General features: G+C 34.3%; 1 protein-coding gene across 2 annotated transcripts in view; it reads left to right on the top strand.

Moving 5' to 3' along the window:
* The window catches only part of PTPN3 (protein tyrosine phosphatase, non-receptor type 3), a 173,523-nt gene extending 156,030 nt beyond the window's left edge, over positions 1-17,493 (top strand). For both annotated transcript variants that reach the window (XM_026843059.1, XM_026843060.1), the window contains exons 25-27: positions 8,103-8,248; positions 8,929-9,064; positions 12,946-17,493. In XM_026843059.1, coding sequence (XP_026698860.1) covers positions 8,103-8,248; positions 8,929-9,064; positions 12,946-13,023 — 360 coding nt within the window. In that variant the 3' untranslated portion in view covers positions 13,024-17,493. The remainder of the gene's footprint in view (positions 1-8,102; positions 8,249-8,928; positions 9,065-12,945) is intronic.
* Positions 17,494-17,774: the final 281 nt, after the last annotated feature.

Below are 17,774 nucleotides of genomic sequence, written 5' to 3'. Positions count from 1 at the left end.
GAGCTTCTTCAAAAACATACTTATTGAACCTCTGTAATACATTAATACATTATGCTGTACAGGTAGTGTAATAAGCTTCATAAAGAAGTTCAGTGCTTTTCTGTAAACAGTTTTGCAGTCACTGACTCTTCACAAGTATTTCAGTTTTCAATGAGAGGGTTTTTTTTCTAAGTAACTGCTCTTTCAAGGATGAAATATGGGTCACTTGGTTAATGGCACATGCAGCTAGAATAGCTAATAAAGAAGTGAAGTGTAATAGTGTTTTGAGAGAAGATGCAGATTCTCACCAGTTTTTAATTGTCTTCAGTCAGATTTTAAAAAAGGAAAAAAATATCTTTATATATCTCAATTGATATATGCTTAATTTATGTAGGGTACTTATATTCTGTAGCTGTTAATACTTTATGCTAATAGAAGAGCTATAAAGCAAAAAAGAAAGTTAGATACACAGAATACTTGTTGTATATCAGCTTGTGTTGTGAAATCTATGTTCAGATCACATCTAGACTTCCCACGACCTGAATGTAGGGGATGAAGTTTGGCTTTTGTTTGTAAGTTGTCTTACATTTCTTATACATTTCCCTCTTCATCTCTTTTCCAAGATTCTGTGGTCACAGGTTTTATATAGTAAGATTAAGGGTTTGTGCTAGCATAAGATACGTGTGTAAGAAATCACTGTGTACTGTCCAAATGCTAATTTACAGTTCCAATACTAGTCAATCTTTTAAACTTCTGAATAGTTAAGTAGATTTTACTGTTACTAGAATTGCTAGTAGTAAGAAAAAGGAAGTATTAGTTTTAAAAATGTAACATTTAATTGTCGTTCTTACAACAAGATGACAGATGCTTTGGTCTCATAAATTTCTAACTGAATTTATCACTTAGTTGACAGTGCATCCAAATTTATTTTAATGTGATTAAGATTTCCTTTGTAGTCATAAACCTGTGAGATGCTGATACTTGAAGGTCTTTCAGTTAAGATGGTTTGCAGTGTTTCAGTTTCTAGCTATGAGAAACCATCCAGTCAGGGAGCAGCATGATTTTTGGTTCCATTTTCAGCCAATTAATTTGTAAGTGATAAACTTGAATGTCAGAAGAAATTAACCTAATTTAAAGCAGTACTGCAGAGTATATGTAGACAGACTTTTAGTTCCTGTCTCTCAAATTAGTTGATTGCGAATTAACTTTGGTTAGTTCTTGCTTCATGTAAATATTAGTTTACTCTTTGCAAATAACTTGTTCTTTTTTCTTGGTAAATATCAAACCGGTACATAATTCTGACTAAATTCACCAGTGACTGTATTCAGTACGTGTTTTCACTTTAGGTGTCTATTTACTAGCATGTGGTAAGTTAAAATCCAAATGAGAATGAGGCAGTCAGGGTTTTTTTGTTGTTGTTTTGGGGAGCATGTGTGTGTTTGTTTTTTTTCTTTTTTTAATACAAGTTACTTTTTTTGAGATAAAGGTGGGGTGAAAATATAGTGAGCCTTTGTAGACGTGTTAACAGGTGTGTAAGTTACAAGGATCTTCAACTGTGTAAGTTGTCTCTTGACAGCTCTTAGTTGAGAACATAATTTCTAATTCAAAGGCATATGTTTGCATAGATTTCATCTAGATTAGACAAAAGCATGCTAAAGCTAGTCCTGGAAGCATGTGTGTTTGTTGCAGTGAGGGTGAGGTAGTTTTGAAGGAGTCAGTTTTTTTCACTAGAGGCAAGTTTATTTGTATGCTTAAATAAAGTGGCTACACTCAAAATTAAGCTGTCTGTACAAAAATATGACGCTGTTAATTGATAGCTCTATGTGCATTTGGCATTTCAGATGGAAATAAAAGCCTTTGTAGCTTTGAAACATAACAAAAAAACTCTGAAACACTGAAGTATCTCCTAGTTCTACATGTCATTTGAGCTGCTTTCTTAAAGTTGACCAGACATTTTTCTGGAGGCATCTTGTATTTGAGTAGACTTTGCAAAGCTTTAAGCGTACTGTCTCTCACAGATACTGTTGTTGTATTCTTTGAAGAATACAAAAAAAGTGATCTGAATTCAAAGCAGGGTTTTATTATTCCCTGAACTAACATGATCATCACTGGACTGGTCTTTTTGAAGACAAGTAGCTTTTAATAGTCAGGTGGATAAAGCTTCCAAACTCACAAGAGACTTGATTTCTGTTGGAAAGGCGTATTTGTGAAAAAGTTTCCTGTGAATTAAGTTGCACAGATTTCAAATCTGCCTTTAGGGGAAAATAGCTCAAAAAAGAGCTTTATGAAATGATGCCCTTGGCCTTTTGTTCATCTATGTTTAGAAGACTTGAGGAACAAGAAACTTTTTAGGATTTTTCTAATGCAGTTTAACTTGGTGCTTCTTTGCCTGAAAGTGAAGATCAGTAAATAGCTGCAAATGTGTGAAATATTTGTAAACCTTCTAAGCCTCATAAAATGAAATAAGGATTAAATTCCTGCCTTTTCAAGACCAAGATGGAAAGCTATCCTGTAGCAAAATGAAAGAAAAGCAAATAAAGCACTGTTTGTTTTTTTTTTAACTTGAGGGGTTTTTATGTTTAGAAAAAAATTCAGAACACTTTGGGGACCAGAATGAACAGACCAAAGGAAAGATATTGTGTAGTGTAAGTGCAAGATTCATCACACAGTGCACTATTTTGTAAAACAAGACAAATACTTCTTTTAATCACTAAAAAAAGAGCTTTAGAAGCCTGAAGCAAACTGTCATTCAGTTTCCTTTAAGGTGATTGCCTTGCAACATGTCACTGCCCATTAAATCTCACCAATTTCATCCAGTTATGTTTTGACAAAATTTTTTGCTGCTTTCCCTTGTTTAAACAAGTATTTTTCTTTATTTCAGTTAAGTGTGACTAGAACCCAGCCATGGAACTTAGCAAGGCTGTGGATATGATACTTTCTGAGACATATTACTCACATAACTTTGAAGAACTGTAATTTTGCAAGGTGGTTTTTTTTTAATCTCCTCAATTTTATATTAGTTGTTGCCATAGCTTGTTAGTTGTTTCCAAAGTGCTCTGTCATTCTCCCACCTGATTAGTTTTATTAACTAAATCATTCAAACAAAAAGAAAAAAATTCAAGATGTTTAAAAATCGATTGAATTTCATCCTTTAAAGACAAGTTATACCGTTGTTATAATGAATGAAGAGAGACCTTATAAACAACTCAGGTCAAGGTAATTAAGACAATTCCCTGTGTCGTCATGTGGACCGTTTAGCATGATTGTGCTGACAATGACAATGCAAATAGAAGGATTTGGGGAGATAAGCTTACTTTTCATTTAAAAGCTATCACTTCCCATGGACATCTCAATGATGGAGGGGGTGGTTTGAAGGAAAAAGAAAATAAATTGATGCGGCAATTCAAACAAATTGAAGATTAAGCATAAATTCACTTTGCTAAGGAAAGATATTGCTGTTTGCTGAAAGGAGGAGGTGAAACTGCAAGATGAAAAATCACTAGTATCTTTCTGTTTATGAATGACCAGCATGTAGGCCTTCTAGTGATTGTGTTAAATTGATACTAGATAAAGCAAAGACAGCAATGTAAATCAGTGTACTGCCAGCACTTTCTGCTATAAACAGCTGAAAGCAGAATATAATTTTTATACATCTTAATTGTTTGGGCTGAGGCTTTCCATGCAATTTGTCTTCTTTGACATACACATGTCATACAACAGTTTGTCAGGGCAAATGTTGAGTTTGCTCATGATAAAGATTCTTAGATCAGTTCACTGAAACTTTTGCTTCCGGACATAAAACAAGACCTGGTATTTTCTCTTTCCAAAGAAATCTGTATAAATTTGACCATGTCATAAATGTCTTGAACAAACCTGTTGCACTGCAAAGGTATTTTAAAGGCTTCTCTGAAAAGTCTCTGAACTGAACACATTTTGTTTTGTCAGATACTCGTGGAAGAAGAAGAAAACAAGGTGGTTTTGAATAGTAAAGAGCTGAACAGAAGTAGATTAAAAATTTTAGGGCAAGGGTATACAGAGGTATAATGAGGTGGGAACAGTGGTCCAAAGAAATGCTAAATGCCACTGCTCTTCAGAAACTAGGCTTTAACCCTGATCACTGAGTCTTAGCTTTCAAGGTATATTTGTGAAGCTTACTAGCAAAGAGCATACTTTTTCCTATTTAAAAGATAATAGGACCATTTCAAGGTTAATGTAGTTCTACATGGTGAAATTTCTTCTCATTTTTAAAATTGAAGATTAAATTATAATCTAAACCAAATAGGACATTAAATGAAGAGGTGAAATCTAAAACCAATTGCTTGAATTTTAAGAAAAGTCAAATTATGGTTGACCTGTCAAGGCTAAATTTCCTTCTTTCTATATGATTATTATTCTAAGCTCTGTGTGTTGTTTTTCTGAAGAACACCTAATTTTTTCATTAATCAGGAAGAGTCATTTTAGGAGAATGAAACGAAGAAGCCTGTCTTTTGATGTAATTACAATAAGCAAGCCTGCAAGCTGCAGAAATATGAAGAATGGATATTTTTGTGGGTGGAGGTTCTTGACAATGAGATGATTTTGCAAATGTTACAGGAACCATTTGAAGCATTACTTCTGACAGTCCTGTGCCATTACTTCTGCAGTCCCAATGGCAGATTTATTAGAAAAGATAATGTGTCTTTACCCTGTATTTTTGAGCAAAATGTAGGATGTTAGCTTACCCACAACGAAGTTGCTTTTGCAGTAAGATGTCTTCAATTTGCACAGAAAGTAGGTACATCTTAACTTTTGGCTTGACACATTGCTGCAGCAACAATAACAATTATCAGAAGGACAGGAACAAATACCTTGGGACAGATATGATGTCTTAGACCTTGGTATCTCCCTGCCAAGTAAACATGGGTCAATGTCATGAAGCAGCTAAATGCTGGCCAAATGCCTGATGATACACTGGGCAAACTACATAATCCAGAAGTGTCACTGGAGTCCGTAAATTCTTTGGACTCTTTTTTTAATCCATTCCTTTTAAGATGATTTGTGGAAATACCAAATACATAAATTCAATTGATATCAGCCCATGTGAGTGCAAAAAACACAAGTATTTTTGGAACAACAAGGTCTATAATGTCAAGTTAGGCAAAAACAGCAGCTGGGCCATGAGCAACTCTTATATAAATTTGCAGAAAATGAGACAGCAAAACAGGACTAATAAAGCCAGATTTTGTAAAGATAAATTCTACATTAATCAGTCATTAGGATACTACAGTGAAAAAAAAAAAAATTGTGGAAAGGATTTAAGCTGACTTGCAGAGAGTAATGGTTTATATGGCAACTTGAGTGTAATAAGAAGCTATCTCCTATTTTCAATTGCCAGGTTTGTACAAAGAAACAGGATCTGGCAGAAATGGTATTTAAAAATAAGTATTGTTATTAGGACATGTACGGTGGGGCTGACTCTGGGACCAGTAATATAATTCTAGCACTTTTTTTAAGATTTGAGTACTAGATTTTTGGAACCATGATGGTCTTCTAATGCAGGTTATTTCCATGTGTGGTGTTACTTTGCTGACATTTTATGATTTTAACATATGACTTTTGTTATGACTGTAAAGACTTGAAGATTTTGTATTAAAAAAAAAAACCCACACAAAATAGCTTTAAAAAAATCTGGACTTCATCAGAGTACTGATTTGATATCTTCTGTATGAAACATGAAAGTATTAGAATTAAAAAAAATAGTTCTAACATATATGACTATACTGTTTACAATAAGTTTAACTTACTAATAAAAAATAAAGTATACTTGTGCATTTTGAAAAGCGAGTGATGTAATGGTGAAGTTTTAAAAACTTCAATCATATCAGAAGAGGTGAACCAAAAGACTCAAAACTGAATATATGAAAACAAATAGCTAGAAAACAATACTGAAGCTTGAGGCATACCTGGAATAATTAACAAACAGCTGTGTTAGTCTCTAGGGATAAGGGCATGTAATAGAAAATGAAGGTGATCACACCACAAGAAACAAATCTGAAGACTAAGTGCATGCTCTTACAGTGTATTCTTACTCCAGATAAGTCTTATATAACATGCTTGTTGTACTTTATGAACCCTTTTAAAAAATAAAATTATATATTTGAGCCTGAATTACTGATAAGTAAAACTTAAGTAAACTTTCTTATTTTCTGAGCTTGTAAAATGGCTTTTGATGCTACAGATCAATCAGTGGTTCTCAGTTGTACCACTGGCACGTATTCACAACTCATGGCTTGAAGTTCTTGATGAGCATGGAAGGTGACTGGATACTCACTCTTGGATAATTTTATAATGCATCAAGTCTTTGTTTCACCCGAATGCTGTAATTCGGATGTCTCTGATTTAAGAGAATCATCTCAAACTGTTACATGTAATTGCTGCGTTATCTCATTTCCCTTCTGAAGAAGTTCTGATTAAGCACACACAGATTTGAAAAAGAGGATTTTTAAATGGCATTTTCTTGTCATGGTTTTGTATTTTTTCAATCTGTAGCATTTTAAAAAAATCTAAAGTATAATCATTTGATCAAGCTCAACTACATAATGGCAGCAAAAATGAGTAGAAAAAGGCCGAGCTTTTTCTTGCAGAAGTCCCAGTCATTGTGGGGTCTTTTGATGACCTGGATGATAGATGTCAATACAATTTGTATTATGATAAGCTTGCCCATTAATGTTAGATTACATTGTCCACTTGGGCCTTATGCTAGACCTTTTAATAGTGATTGCTCAGGCTCTGCCCTTAAGAAGCAAAATATGAGCTGTGTTGTTTATCTTCATGTTCCTGGAGTCAACTGTAAATTTCTGCAGTTATTTTGACTGGAATAAACGCATTTCCGAGGACTCTACTTGGTACTTAGGCAGTAGTTATTCTGTCTTCTGTATCTTACTAGCCTGCTTCGTGGGAGTAGAACCACTTTCTCAAGTGGAAGAGAAAAGCAAGCAGTTGAAGGCATTTAAAACAGGTCATATATTTCAGTAGTTGTGCACTTAAAAGGAAAAAAACTTTGGGAAGTCACTAGCATCATGAAAGCATTCTTGCATGGACCACAGGGAGAGGCCAGTTGTTGTAGACTAATGCAATGATAAAGCAGAGTTTTATTTCGAGAGCTTGTCAAATGTTAAGTCTAGTAATAGACATCAGTAAAATGCAGCTAACAGTTTAACTGTTGCTAAACTTGTGGAAGAAATAAAGGAACATGAAGCTTTGTCTCCATTTGTAAAGAGTGAGATCCTCATTGCATGACACAACAGAGCTCTGTACTGTCTTAGGTTTTTTTTCCTTCCCACCCTAATCACTGGTTACATCTGTAAAAGCACTTGAGCCCAATCTCAATGCAAATATGATTGAGTGATTTCATAATCAAAGTTAACAAAAATCTAAACTGAAAGAACTTTTGTAAAACCATTTTTTTTAGGTATAATTGAATGAAAAAAAGAGCTCTTCATACAACAGAATCTTAACTAATTACGTTGCTTCCATACAGAAAATTATCCTCTATGGGTCATACAGAAGTCACTCATATATGTATAATGAGCATGTGTGTAAACAATATATATATTGTTTTCTAACAGAAACCAGACTTAGCAAATGTTGCAGGCAACTTTATATTATCACTGAATCTGTAAGTACACACAGACATACATATTTAGAATAGATTGTGTAGCCCCAAACCCATGTTACTTTGATATTGTTCTCAGTAGTTCTTCTCCTGTTTTCAGCTGTTTCTTTAAACCTGTTCTAAACTATTATATAGTACTATTATGCATAAGTCTTGTAGCATTTTACCTCAGATGAATCAGTGATGTCAAGGTAGGTCAACCATCAATAAATTAAAAAAATGTAACTTCTGTGATCTAAATAGATTTTTAACTTAATACCTCATTTGTTTAGAAAATGCAATGCCTTTTGCCTGCTTTATAAGAATTACATGTTCATACTTTACTCTGAATTTTAAAATGGCATTTTCTACATCATATACATCTTATAGCATCTGCAGAATTACTGTGAAAAGTATGGTTTTTATCGAGTAAACATCAGAATAGGAGTCATAACACTGAACGTTTTTTGAAAACCTTACTGTATTTTAGACAGAACAACAACACACCATCACTCATCTCCAGTACGTTGCTTGGCCTGATCATGGTGTTCCTGATGACTCCATGGACTTCTTGGAGTTTGTGACTTGTATGAGGCCAAAGAGAGTAGAGAATGAGCCAGTCCTTGTTCACTGCAGGTACTTGTGTTTGAAAATTCTGATCAGAGATTTGCTCCAGCCTTAGAGTAAGCATTTGCTTTGAAAAATTTGTCTGCAAGACAGGAGATTCCTGGGATTAGATGAAAATATTGGACTGTGCAATACTAGCACTCGCTACTGAAGACAGAAGCACTGGTGTTGTATCTAAAGGACGAGTTTCTTTTATTTCCCTTTCTTCTGTAACCTTTTGGTAAAATAGCTTAGTCATGTAATTATCACAGAGCTGATAATCTGTAGTGTAAATTGTTCTCCATTTTTATCCTCTACTACTGTTATAACCTCATTTTGAATGGTATTGCAAAGCGGTTTTCTTCTGCTGTTCAAGTGACTGTTAAAAAGCAGTCAATTAGCTCTTATCTTTTTCAGTCAAAAATACCAAATCAGTAAATTTAGATTTGTAAGGAGCTATAATTGTTAAAAATACATTTACTTTAAGTGAGGTTTTAGTTTTATTTATATAAAAATTATTTTGTTTTTAATAATTGGCAGGAAATAATATTGAAGTTGCTTTAAAGATAAGCTTCACACTGTTACAATTTTATTAAGGACATCCTGTAATTTCTAAGGCTATTTAGCATCCTAGTATTAAGACTGTGATGTGAATCTGGTGCATTGCAAAAACCTAATTTTATAGACTATTCTTCTGTTACATTTCACAGCGCTGGAATTGGTCGCACTGGTGTATTGGTCACTATGGAAACAGCCATGTGCTTAATTGAAAGAAACCAACCTGTTTATCCACTGGATATTGTACGAAAAATGCGAGACCAGCGAGCTATGATGGTGCAAACATCAGTAAGTGATGGAGAGGAAGCCTCACTTTCTGTATATATACTGCACTTGTCCAGTTTAAAAAAAAAATCTGAAAATTTAAAAAATTATCTAGTTGTATGAGTCTTCAGTTGCATTATATTGTATTTCATACTTCCTATACTTGGCATAACATAGTGTGGTGGCAAAAGCTGCTTTGCTTGTGAGGTGTGTATTAAAATTTTTCTAAGTATGTCCTACCTTGCCATTAAAAGATAATTGATTTCTATACATTGCAAGTAGTTAGAATGCACAAAGTCAGACTTGCAAGGAGCTAGAATAATTTTTTGCATTTCATTCTAGTACAGAGCCTTATAGGAAGTTATTAAACTGAAGATAAAATTAAACGTTTTGTAGTATGATTTGAAGAGAGGAAATAGCTGTTTAAGGGGCTACTTTAGGCATAGAAATTCAATAGAAACAATATATGTATTTTTTTTAATTGTTCCATTACTCCAGTTTGAAAAAACAAAGGGCAAGAATGAAATTCAGGAAACGCTGGGTAGTATCAGTAACTGAAATATCAAAGTAGAAGCTGATTTTAAGATGGTACTGGTTCAAAGACAATTTGAAATCAGGGGAAATTTTGCGACAGATTTGGAAATGAATATATCAATATTAGAGACAAAAGGATGAAGGATGGGAGGCTCTACTTTCTCGAGTAGAGGTTAGATGGTAGAATGTTGTGTGGGTTATCTTGGGAGACCTAAATGCCTCATGACAAATGGAAGCAAAGGAGTCTAGACCCACAAAGTCAACAGTTAAATTGGGCATTTCTGTCTGTCATCTTTAAAATAAAATGACTTGGCTTCCATTTCATCAAGGAAAGGAAGAAGGTAACTTGAGAAGACAAATTCTATTCATTAATAGATTAATGACTGCAGGAGCTAGCATTATGATTGACTAGATGGGGGGAGAAGTCTTGAGTTATCGAGGGTGTGGAGGTGTCAGGAATTACAGTTGCTTGTGTAACTCTGTGAGCGGGGATTGTTCATGCATGTTGCTGGGGCTCTCATTCATTGTAGTATGAGTGCATTCTCTAGAAGTGCATCAGGACTGTATGGTTGAGGAGGGAGTTGTCTTGAGTAGTCCCCTGCCTGTTCTTTGTGGAAATGGAAGCTGAACATATGACAAAAGATGTCATGAGATGAGAAACACTAGCCTCGAGTTTTACAGAATCTGAATGTTGATTTCTGGAGTTGTACTTCTTTACGTGCCTCAGTTTCTAAAATGAACTGAGCAAGTTCAGGCTTAAACTTGCTAGAGGTGGTCATCTCTTTGAGAATCAGGCATGAGAACCTGAAGTAAACTCCAGCTTGCAGGAAGGCTGAGTCACTCCTGGTACAATAGAAATCAACAGAAATTGTCCTTGCACTCTACAGTTTGATGTAACAGAAGAATATGGGGAATAGTGATGAAGACACTGACAAATCAGACCCTGAGTGTGGAAAACTGAGTATCTAAAATAGGATCCTATACCTCGCTTGCTGTGTTCCAAAGTTCACTATCAGCACAATCAGGAGAGGGATGATCTGTAGCAGCAATACTGTGAAACTAAATTCACTTGTTATTTCTGAAGTATGCAGATACTGTTGTAAAAAGCCAATGAGCAGATTTGCCATACTGTGCTGTAAATGAGCCACAGAAGCAAGCACTCAGCTGTGAGAAAACAATACCAAAAAGCTGCATGTTAACATTTTGATCTATACTTGGTGCTCTATCGCATTCCCATGCCTGGATTCCAGTTAGCCTCACTGCTCATATTCAATACTCACCTTAGAGCTTCTAGGAGAAGTCATTAGGGATTGTTCTGTTGTAACAGCCTTTCCTGAAGCATGTTCAGCTGCCCTGTGAGGATTGTATGTGTGTTCCAGTTCTAAGATAATACTCATAGCCAGATGCATGTTGTGAGTTAGTCAGACAGGGCATACTCAGTAGTAAGAATGGACTCATCGGAGCTATTAACTGTTCAGTTTAGTTTCTGCTATTAATCACATGAAATCACTGTGATTTCTTAAAGAATTGTAATTTGGTCATCAGGAACATCAAAACAAAAGCTCTGACCAAAATAAAGCTACCAGAAAATTTGTGTAACTGTATAGCCTTTTATTAAAAAAAAAAAAAAACCCAACCCAAAAAACAACAAAACAAAAAAAAAACTAACCACTACATTCCATTAAAGAGAAATTAGAGGTATAAAACAGTATGAAAAACAGTGCTTTAGGATGTACATAGTAGAGCTAGTTATCAGCTGAGTGAACAGTAAGAATACATGCAACAGATAAGAGCAAAGAAAACATGTAGTCAGTCTGAGTCAGAGGAAGCAATGCTGAAGTGCTCATTCTTATTTTTCAGTAACTTGATCACACAAGTTAACTGAACTATTGAACAGAGCTAAATATCACACTTGGCTTGTTCAGGCAGTAGAAATATGCAAATGACAATAACAATGAAGAGAAAAGACAAGGTAATTAAGAAATAAAGACAAAAGAACAGTGTGATATTGAAGGTGGGAGTAGTTGACTGAAGGGTTGAAAGAAAAGGCAGGAAAATCGAGATGCAGAAAATTAATTTTCATCCCCCAGTTTTCCTTAAGTTTTTCTGTACTTTAGAGAAAATGTATGGCAGGTTATGGACAAGAATAACATTCCTAAATACTGGTATTTAAATGCAACCTAAGGTCTTTCACAGCCCAAGCATTATCTTTTATCGCTGTCCTTTGGGACATATTGGGGAAATGTTTCTAGATGCTCCTGGAGAGTTGATGAGAGCTGACATACAAGGGCAGCTGGGAGAACATTTCAAAGGTATTAAAATAGATTTAGAAAAGTGAACCTGCGCTTCTCTGAACATATGATATGGAGCTTAGGAGAAAGATGTTCATTTTGGGGTCTGACAATAGAGAAAAGAACTATCATAGAAGAGGAGAGGTCTCCTTTGATCCTTGTAAATTCTTTTAAGTTTTCATCATCTTCTCAGGATTGTGTTAATCCAGATAGCCTGATTACATATGACTTTTCATTCTGCACTAGTCCTATTGATAATGTCTCCTTGTATCTGAGAGTGAGGCTCACAGGCTAACTGCTTTTAACAAATAGGTATATCATGAGGTCATGGAAGAAATAATCTAATAATATAATTCAGAAAAGAATCCCTAATCTAATTTATCTAAATTGTGAAGACTTTATAAGAACTAAATGAACTTAGAGTGTTGGGTGACAGAAGAATTAACGTGGCTGCTACTCTTAAAAAATACTCATTCCAAAGGTTTTGATCCCATTCTGTTACAAAAGGAGACGTGTGGTCTGATCACAAAGGGCTCCATCCTCTGTAATAGGGTAGGTGGTTTTTAAAAAAAGTTTTAAGCAAGGCATTTAGACCTATATATCCTGTATGGTAACTTTGAATGTGGTTTTGATCACATAACTTTAAATGTACCCAATAATATGTAACTGCAGGATTGGAAAGGTTAAAATACTTGTAATAGTCATATAACTACCAAAAAAATGAGATATGTAAAGAACATAACTAGTTAAACTTAGTCAGAGAATCATATAAATATGCATAGCTTTTTCAAATAAGTCCTATTCCCTGAAATTTAAGCATGTGTTCTTTTAAATTTGGGGATTGTATTTTCCTTGGTGTGAGATTTTTAATGCTTGTCCTTCAGAGAAGAGTAAATGTTACTTTTCTTTACTCTGAACACAGCCAGGAGAGTTAGATTTTCTCCTTCCATCTTTGTATATTCTCTCCTGTCATTGTCCAAGAAAAAAGGAAGCAGTGGGACTGTTAGTCCTATTCAATACTACTGTATAATCAGGACTTTAACCATCCATAACTGGTTTTGTTTTTTCTTTCTTATACAGAGTCAATACAAATTTGTTTGTGAAGCTATTCTTCGTGTTTACAAAGAAGGATTGGTTCGACCACTGGATTCCAGTTAGCACAGCAGTGAAGGATGAATTCTTTTTTTCCCCTAAAAAGACTGCTCTTTAAGTAAAGCAAGGGCTTATTTCTGAAAGCAACTAGAATGGACTAGAAGCCCATGAAAAGACAGATGAGCACATTTGAACTGTGGCACTTTAAATTTCTCAAGAAGATTGCTAAATCATGTACAGTATAACAAAGTCATGTAGATAAATATATGAGAGCGATTGTGTGTAATACACTTTATTCATGTAGACAACCATAAACAATCATGGAAACCTTAGTACACATCTTTTACTGCCTTAAAACACCCTTCACTTTGGAAGTTACAAAGGTCCTTGTGTTTCCTTTGAGATAGCAAAAAGTAAACTCATAGTTGAAATGATCCAGCTTAAAAAGGTATTTAGTATCTTTGTATTGTATGAAAGCTCATTGAAGGTGAATATTTGTAACTTCCTTACTGGGATGCTAAATATTCATGGAAGTGTAACCTTCACTTCTAAAAGGCTGGCAGAAGAGCTTTAAAGGCTAATGCATAACTACTGTACATTAACAACTGGAGAAATTAAGTATTCAGTTACCATAAATCTATTAGTAAGTATGCCAGCTGTTATAATATGCTTGTTAGAAATCACATCTGCTCTATGTGATGCGCAAAATAATGCTGCATTTATGCAGATGGTACAGTCTACATCTTCTGTTGATCAATTTTCATTTCAGCTTGTCCTTTTAATAGTGACCTACTTACAGGTTCAGTTATTGTACTCCTTCTGTTTCTGCTGTCCATCTTATACTTGTTTTTCACTGCTGTTTCTGTTGTGGACTGAAAACATTTTAACTTAAAACGAGGTTTAATTCTCTATCACCTTTGTTTCCATGTGTATTTATGAGTTCTCAGATGTAAATGTGGATTAATGTTGCACACAATTACTAGACTTTTGACTTACTGTATATGCAAAGTAGTCTAATCCAATACTGGAAGAAAAATTACTACTGAACCCCTCAAGTATGTTGCTGCTAATTCAAGGTGTGAAGCTTAAAAGGGCACAGGTGTTGCTAGTGTTCAGATGGTGATAAAATGTTGACTTGCTGCCCTTCAGCAAAAACTGCTTCTATCCAGTGAAACACAACTCCTTTTTGCCAGAGTTCTGCAGATTTACTGTGTTTCTTGCTTTATGGAAATGCAGATAAATTCGCATGAAGATTTACATGGAAAGAGAGAACGAATTTGTACATTGATGAATAATTCACCCTAAGGTACACTGGTCTCCATTTCATTTCAAATGGGAGAATTGGACTTTCTGAACAATATAACCACATTTGTATGATGTTAATTTATTTTGTGTGTGCTTTTTGACTACCCTGAGATAGTTCTTCATTTTTGAATGGTGTTTTAAAAAAATATATTCTAAGGGACTGTTTAAAACTGTTATTTAAAAGATTAGTCCTAAATAAGGAAAAATTTTTATGGGGCATATTAGCCAGATGTTTATATGTGTATAAAAGAGGAAAATAGGTAATTTTCTTTTTAGATATATATATATACACACACATATTCAGATATATTTTAGAATTATGGTTTGTATTATGGATATTATCATTTATATCTGGAGTTTCATTATAGAAACTGCCACAGCTGTACAATATGCATCTCTCATGTTACCAGAAGGTTATATTTTTTTCCCCAGGAGATAGCTGAAAAATGAATGTAGGATGTGCTAAATGGCTGACCTTTATCATCTTCAGGCTTGGTCCTTTCTTCAAGATTATATTATTAGCTATAGGTAAAGACGATACGTGGTTACTGCTTATTGATCAAAAGAGTTTTAATTGGAACATGCAGGGTAACTGGCAACATGGAAAGCTTCTTGGCTTTGTTATGTTGAAGGGTGAATAGGTTGGTGCTCATTCTTAAATACTACATTCCAGATTTTACTTTCACCAAGTTTTTGTAATGTTTTGAATCATTATCCTCTTGCTTGATTGGGCACAGACTGGAAGGCAAGAGACCATAGCTCTCGTTCGCTCCTCACTTGCTAAACTACATGAGGTCACCCAATCTGTCTGTGATTCCAAATGTAAAATGATACCGGACATGCACATGTTGCTCAGGAAGCTTTTTAGAAAAATGTGTGTGGAAAAGTGTTGGACAATTGCAGGCTGCCTGCTGCTGTTAGGGATAATATTGAGCAATGAGAAAACCTAGTGGCTCTCTTCTCACTTGAGGAGTACTGGGCTCAAAGGAATCTGTATCTGCTGGGTGGTTAACAAAAGCCTTCCTTTTGTTTGTGTGTGCCTTTCTGTTAAGATATTTCTTTTTTTGGTTTAGGGTTTTGGTTTTTTTTGTCATCCCTTGCAGTTGGCATGACATGCAATTAATGGTTTATCAAGAAGTGAAAAAGGCAAGAAGTTAAAAAGCAAGAAAATAAATAGCAAGAAAATATTTAGAGCATCTCTGTGGCATCTATTTCTTTCATGGAAATACTTGATTAAACTTACAGTTTGTGTTTGTTATTGCTATATTCCTATTGCAATTTATGTTTCTTCATGTTGAATATGTATTTACTAAAACACTGTAAATTTATCCTTTATATAACTTCAGTCTCAAGATACATGGTAGAGGCTTGACTTATATTATTATGTGTGTGTTTAAAGGATGATGGTCATGTTGTGACAACAAATGCTGCTCTTGTTCTGGTAAACTTAGATGGTTCCAGTAATACCATTCATGAACTCTTATTTGGATTTTAATAAGTTGTTTGAAATTGTTGGCCACTGAGAGACCATTCAAAGCTATAAAAATAGTAATTTCTGTAATATTTGATTTATTTTTTTGTAAAACCATAGAGCAAATATTAACTACACAAGTATCTTGTACATTGTGTCCATCTTTATTTCAGTCTTGCTGGGTTTTGCACATGTACCTGTAGGGTCCGCAGGGGAGAATGAAGGGGGTTTTGTCTTCTCTCTGTAGTGTGTGATGACTTTGCACTGAATGATGTATGCCTCAGATCTGATCTTGCAATGAAAGCATAATTATGAAAACATCTTCTTATCTTCTTAATGCTGTCTTTTGCTTCCACAAGAATTAGGAAATTAAAAAGACAGAGTTGACTGTTTGGGTTTTTTTTTTTTTTTGGTAGGAGTTAAAACTACTAACAATTTTAAACTGTCAAGCAATTGACAAATAGCAGAAAATGCTGTGAAGTCAAGATTCTGTAAAACCTGCATAAACAATTTAACCTTGATTTTGCCTGACCTTATGTCATCATGATGACAAGTATTGAAAATTCCTGTCATGGCGGTGGATGAAGAGAGAGTAAGAAACCTTTGAGGTTTTTCATCACTGTGAAATACGCTAACATTCTTCAGAATTAAATTTTAGCTAAGTGGCTTTATATTTGATATAGAAGTAACAATGCTTATTCAGAGTGTTTTCAGATATATCACAGGGGAACACTTCTGAGATGGAGGAGGGAGGGACAGGTCTCACCGTGTATTGAAAATAAGAAAAATGGTGCTGCAAACCATGAATGCCTTTCGTGTAACAGGATGTATGAAATACGAATCATTAAAATACAACCAAACCTTAAATAGTGGTGGTGTTTTGGAACAAAAAAATAATTTTTTAATCCAAGTTTTTGCTTTAATAATCCCATTTTTCAGGTGTTGGTACTAAATTAAATGCAATCAAAATGTACCTATGAATTCAGCAATAGCTCTTCATATACACTAATTTTTATGAGTTGATTCTCTCTTTTTTTCCTCCTTTTTTCTACTATGCAGTAATTGGTTAAAATTATATATATATTTCAAAAGAACTGTAATTCTGAAATATCTAATGAACTATGCATTTACTTTATTACAAGCATAATATGATACTGTTTTACAACAAAAGTTCTTCCCTGTAGATAGTGTTCTTATGTGTCAAACTAAATGCATAAATGGTCCACTGGTAGAAAATGTTGAAAGTAGACATGCATGGTTCACATTCAGTGAATTAAAATTTAAGCATAGTTTTTTCACTGATAATGGTTTTATTGGTATAGTCTGAAATTTAGCATTTAAGTGCAATTTTATTTCACTCATTCATGCAAAGAAAGAACGTGCAGTGGGAAATGTTTGTATTTCAGTTGGTAACCTGCAATTAGTCTACTTGGTTGAAAGTGTTTATTAATTGAAACTATATAGAAGGTAAAATTGTGTCATGAAATACTTTTTTCAATGGCAGTTAAAAGCCAAGTGAATGATTCTTTCATTATATAAAACATGTTTTGATTAAAAGGATTCTCTTGCATTTAAGTTCTGACACTGATAGTGTTAAACCATCTCAGATGTCTGTCTGTTTTAACAATAGTATTATGTTTAAATATAGCAATCTAAGGCAATATGATTTAGTTTTAGTGTACTTTAACATATTTAATGTTCCAGTTGTTCAGTACCTGTACAGGCTTCAAACAATAGTATCCACAATCATTAAAACTTGTCATCTTAAAAGAAAAAAAGGAAAAAAAAAAAGGAAAAAGTAAGTTTCTCTGAATGAAAAGAAAGAAGTAACACATGATAGATTTAACTTTTTCAGCTCAGACTAACCCTGTGACAGCAGCTGTCTGAGTAGCTGTTGATGATCAAGAATATAATGGAAAAATCAGATTGTGTGGACTGTTGACACTGTTTTGCCTATAGTTAAGAGACTAATAACTATTGTCTTTTTTTTTTTAAAGACAAATTCATCTTAAGAGGTGGCTTTGGAAATGGGGAGTAGAAT

Source organism: Athene cunicularia, assembly GCF_003259725.1.
Source record: "Athene cunicularia isolate RWA chromosome 2 unlocalized genomic scaffold, athCun1 chr2_part1, whole genome shotgun sequence".
Lineage (NCBI taxonomy): Eukaryota > Metazoa > Chordata > Aves > Strigiformes > Strigidae > Athene > Athene cunicularia.
This window is presented reverse-complemented; position numbering and strand designations above follow the sequence as displayed.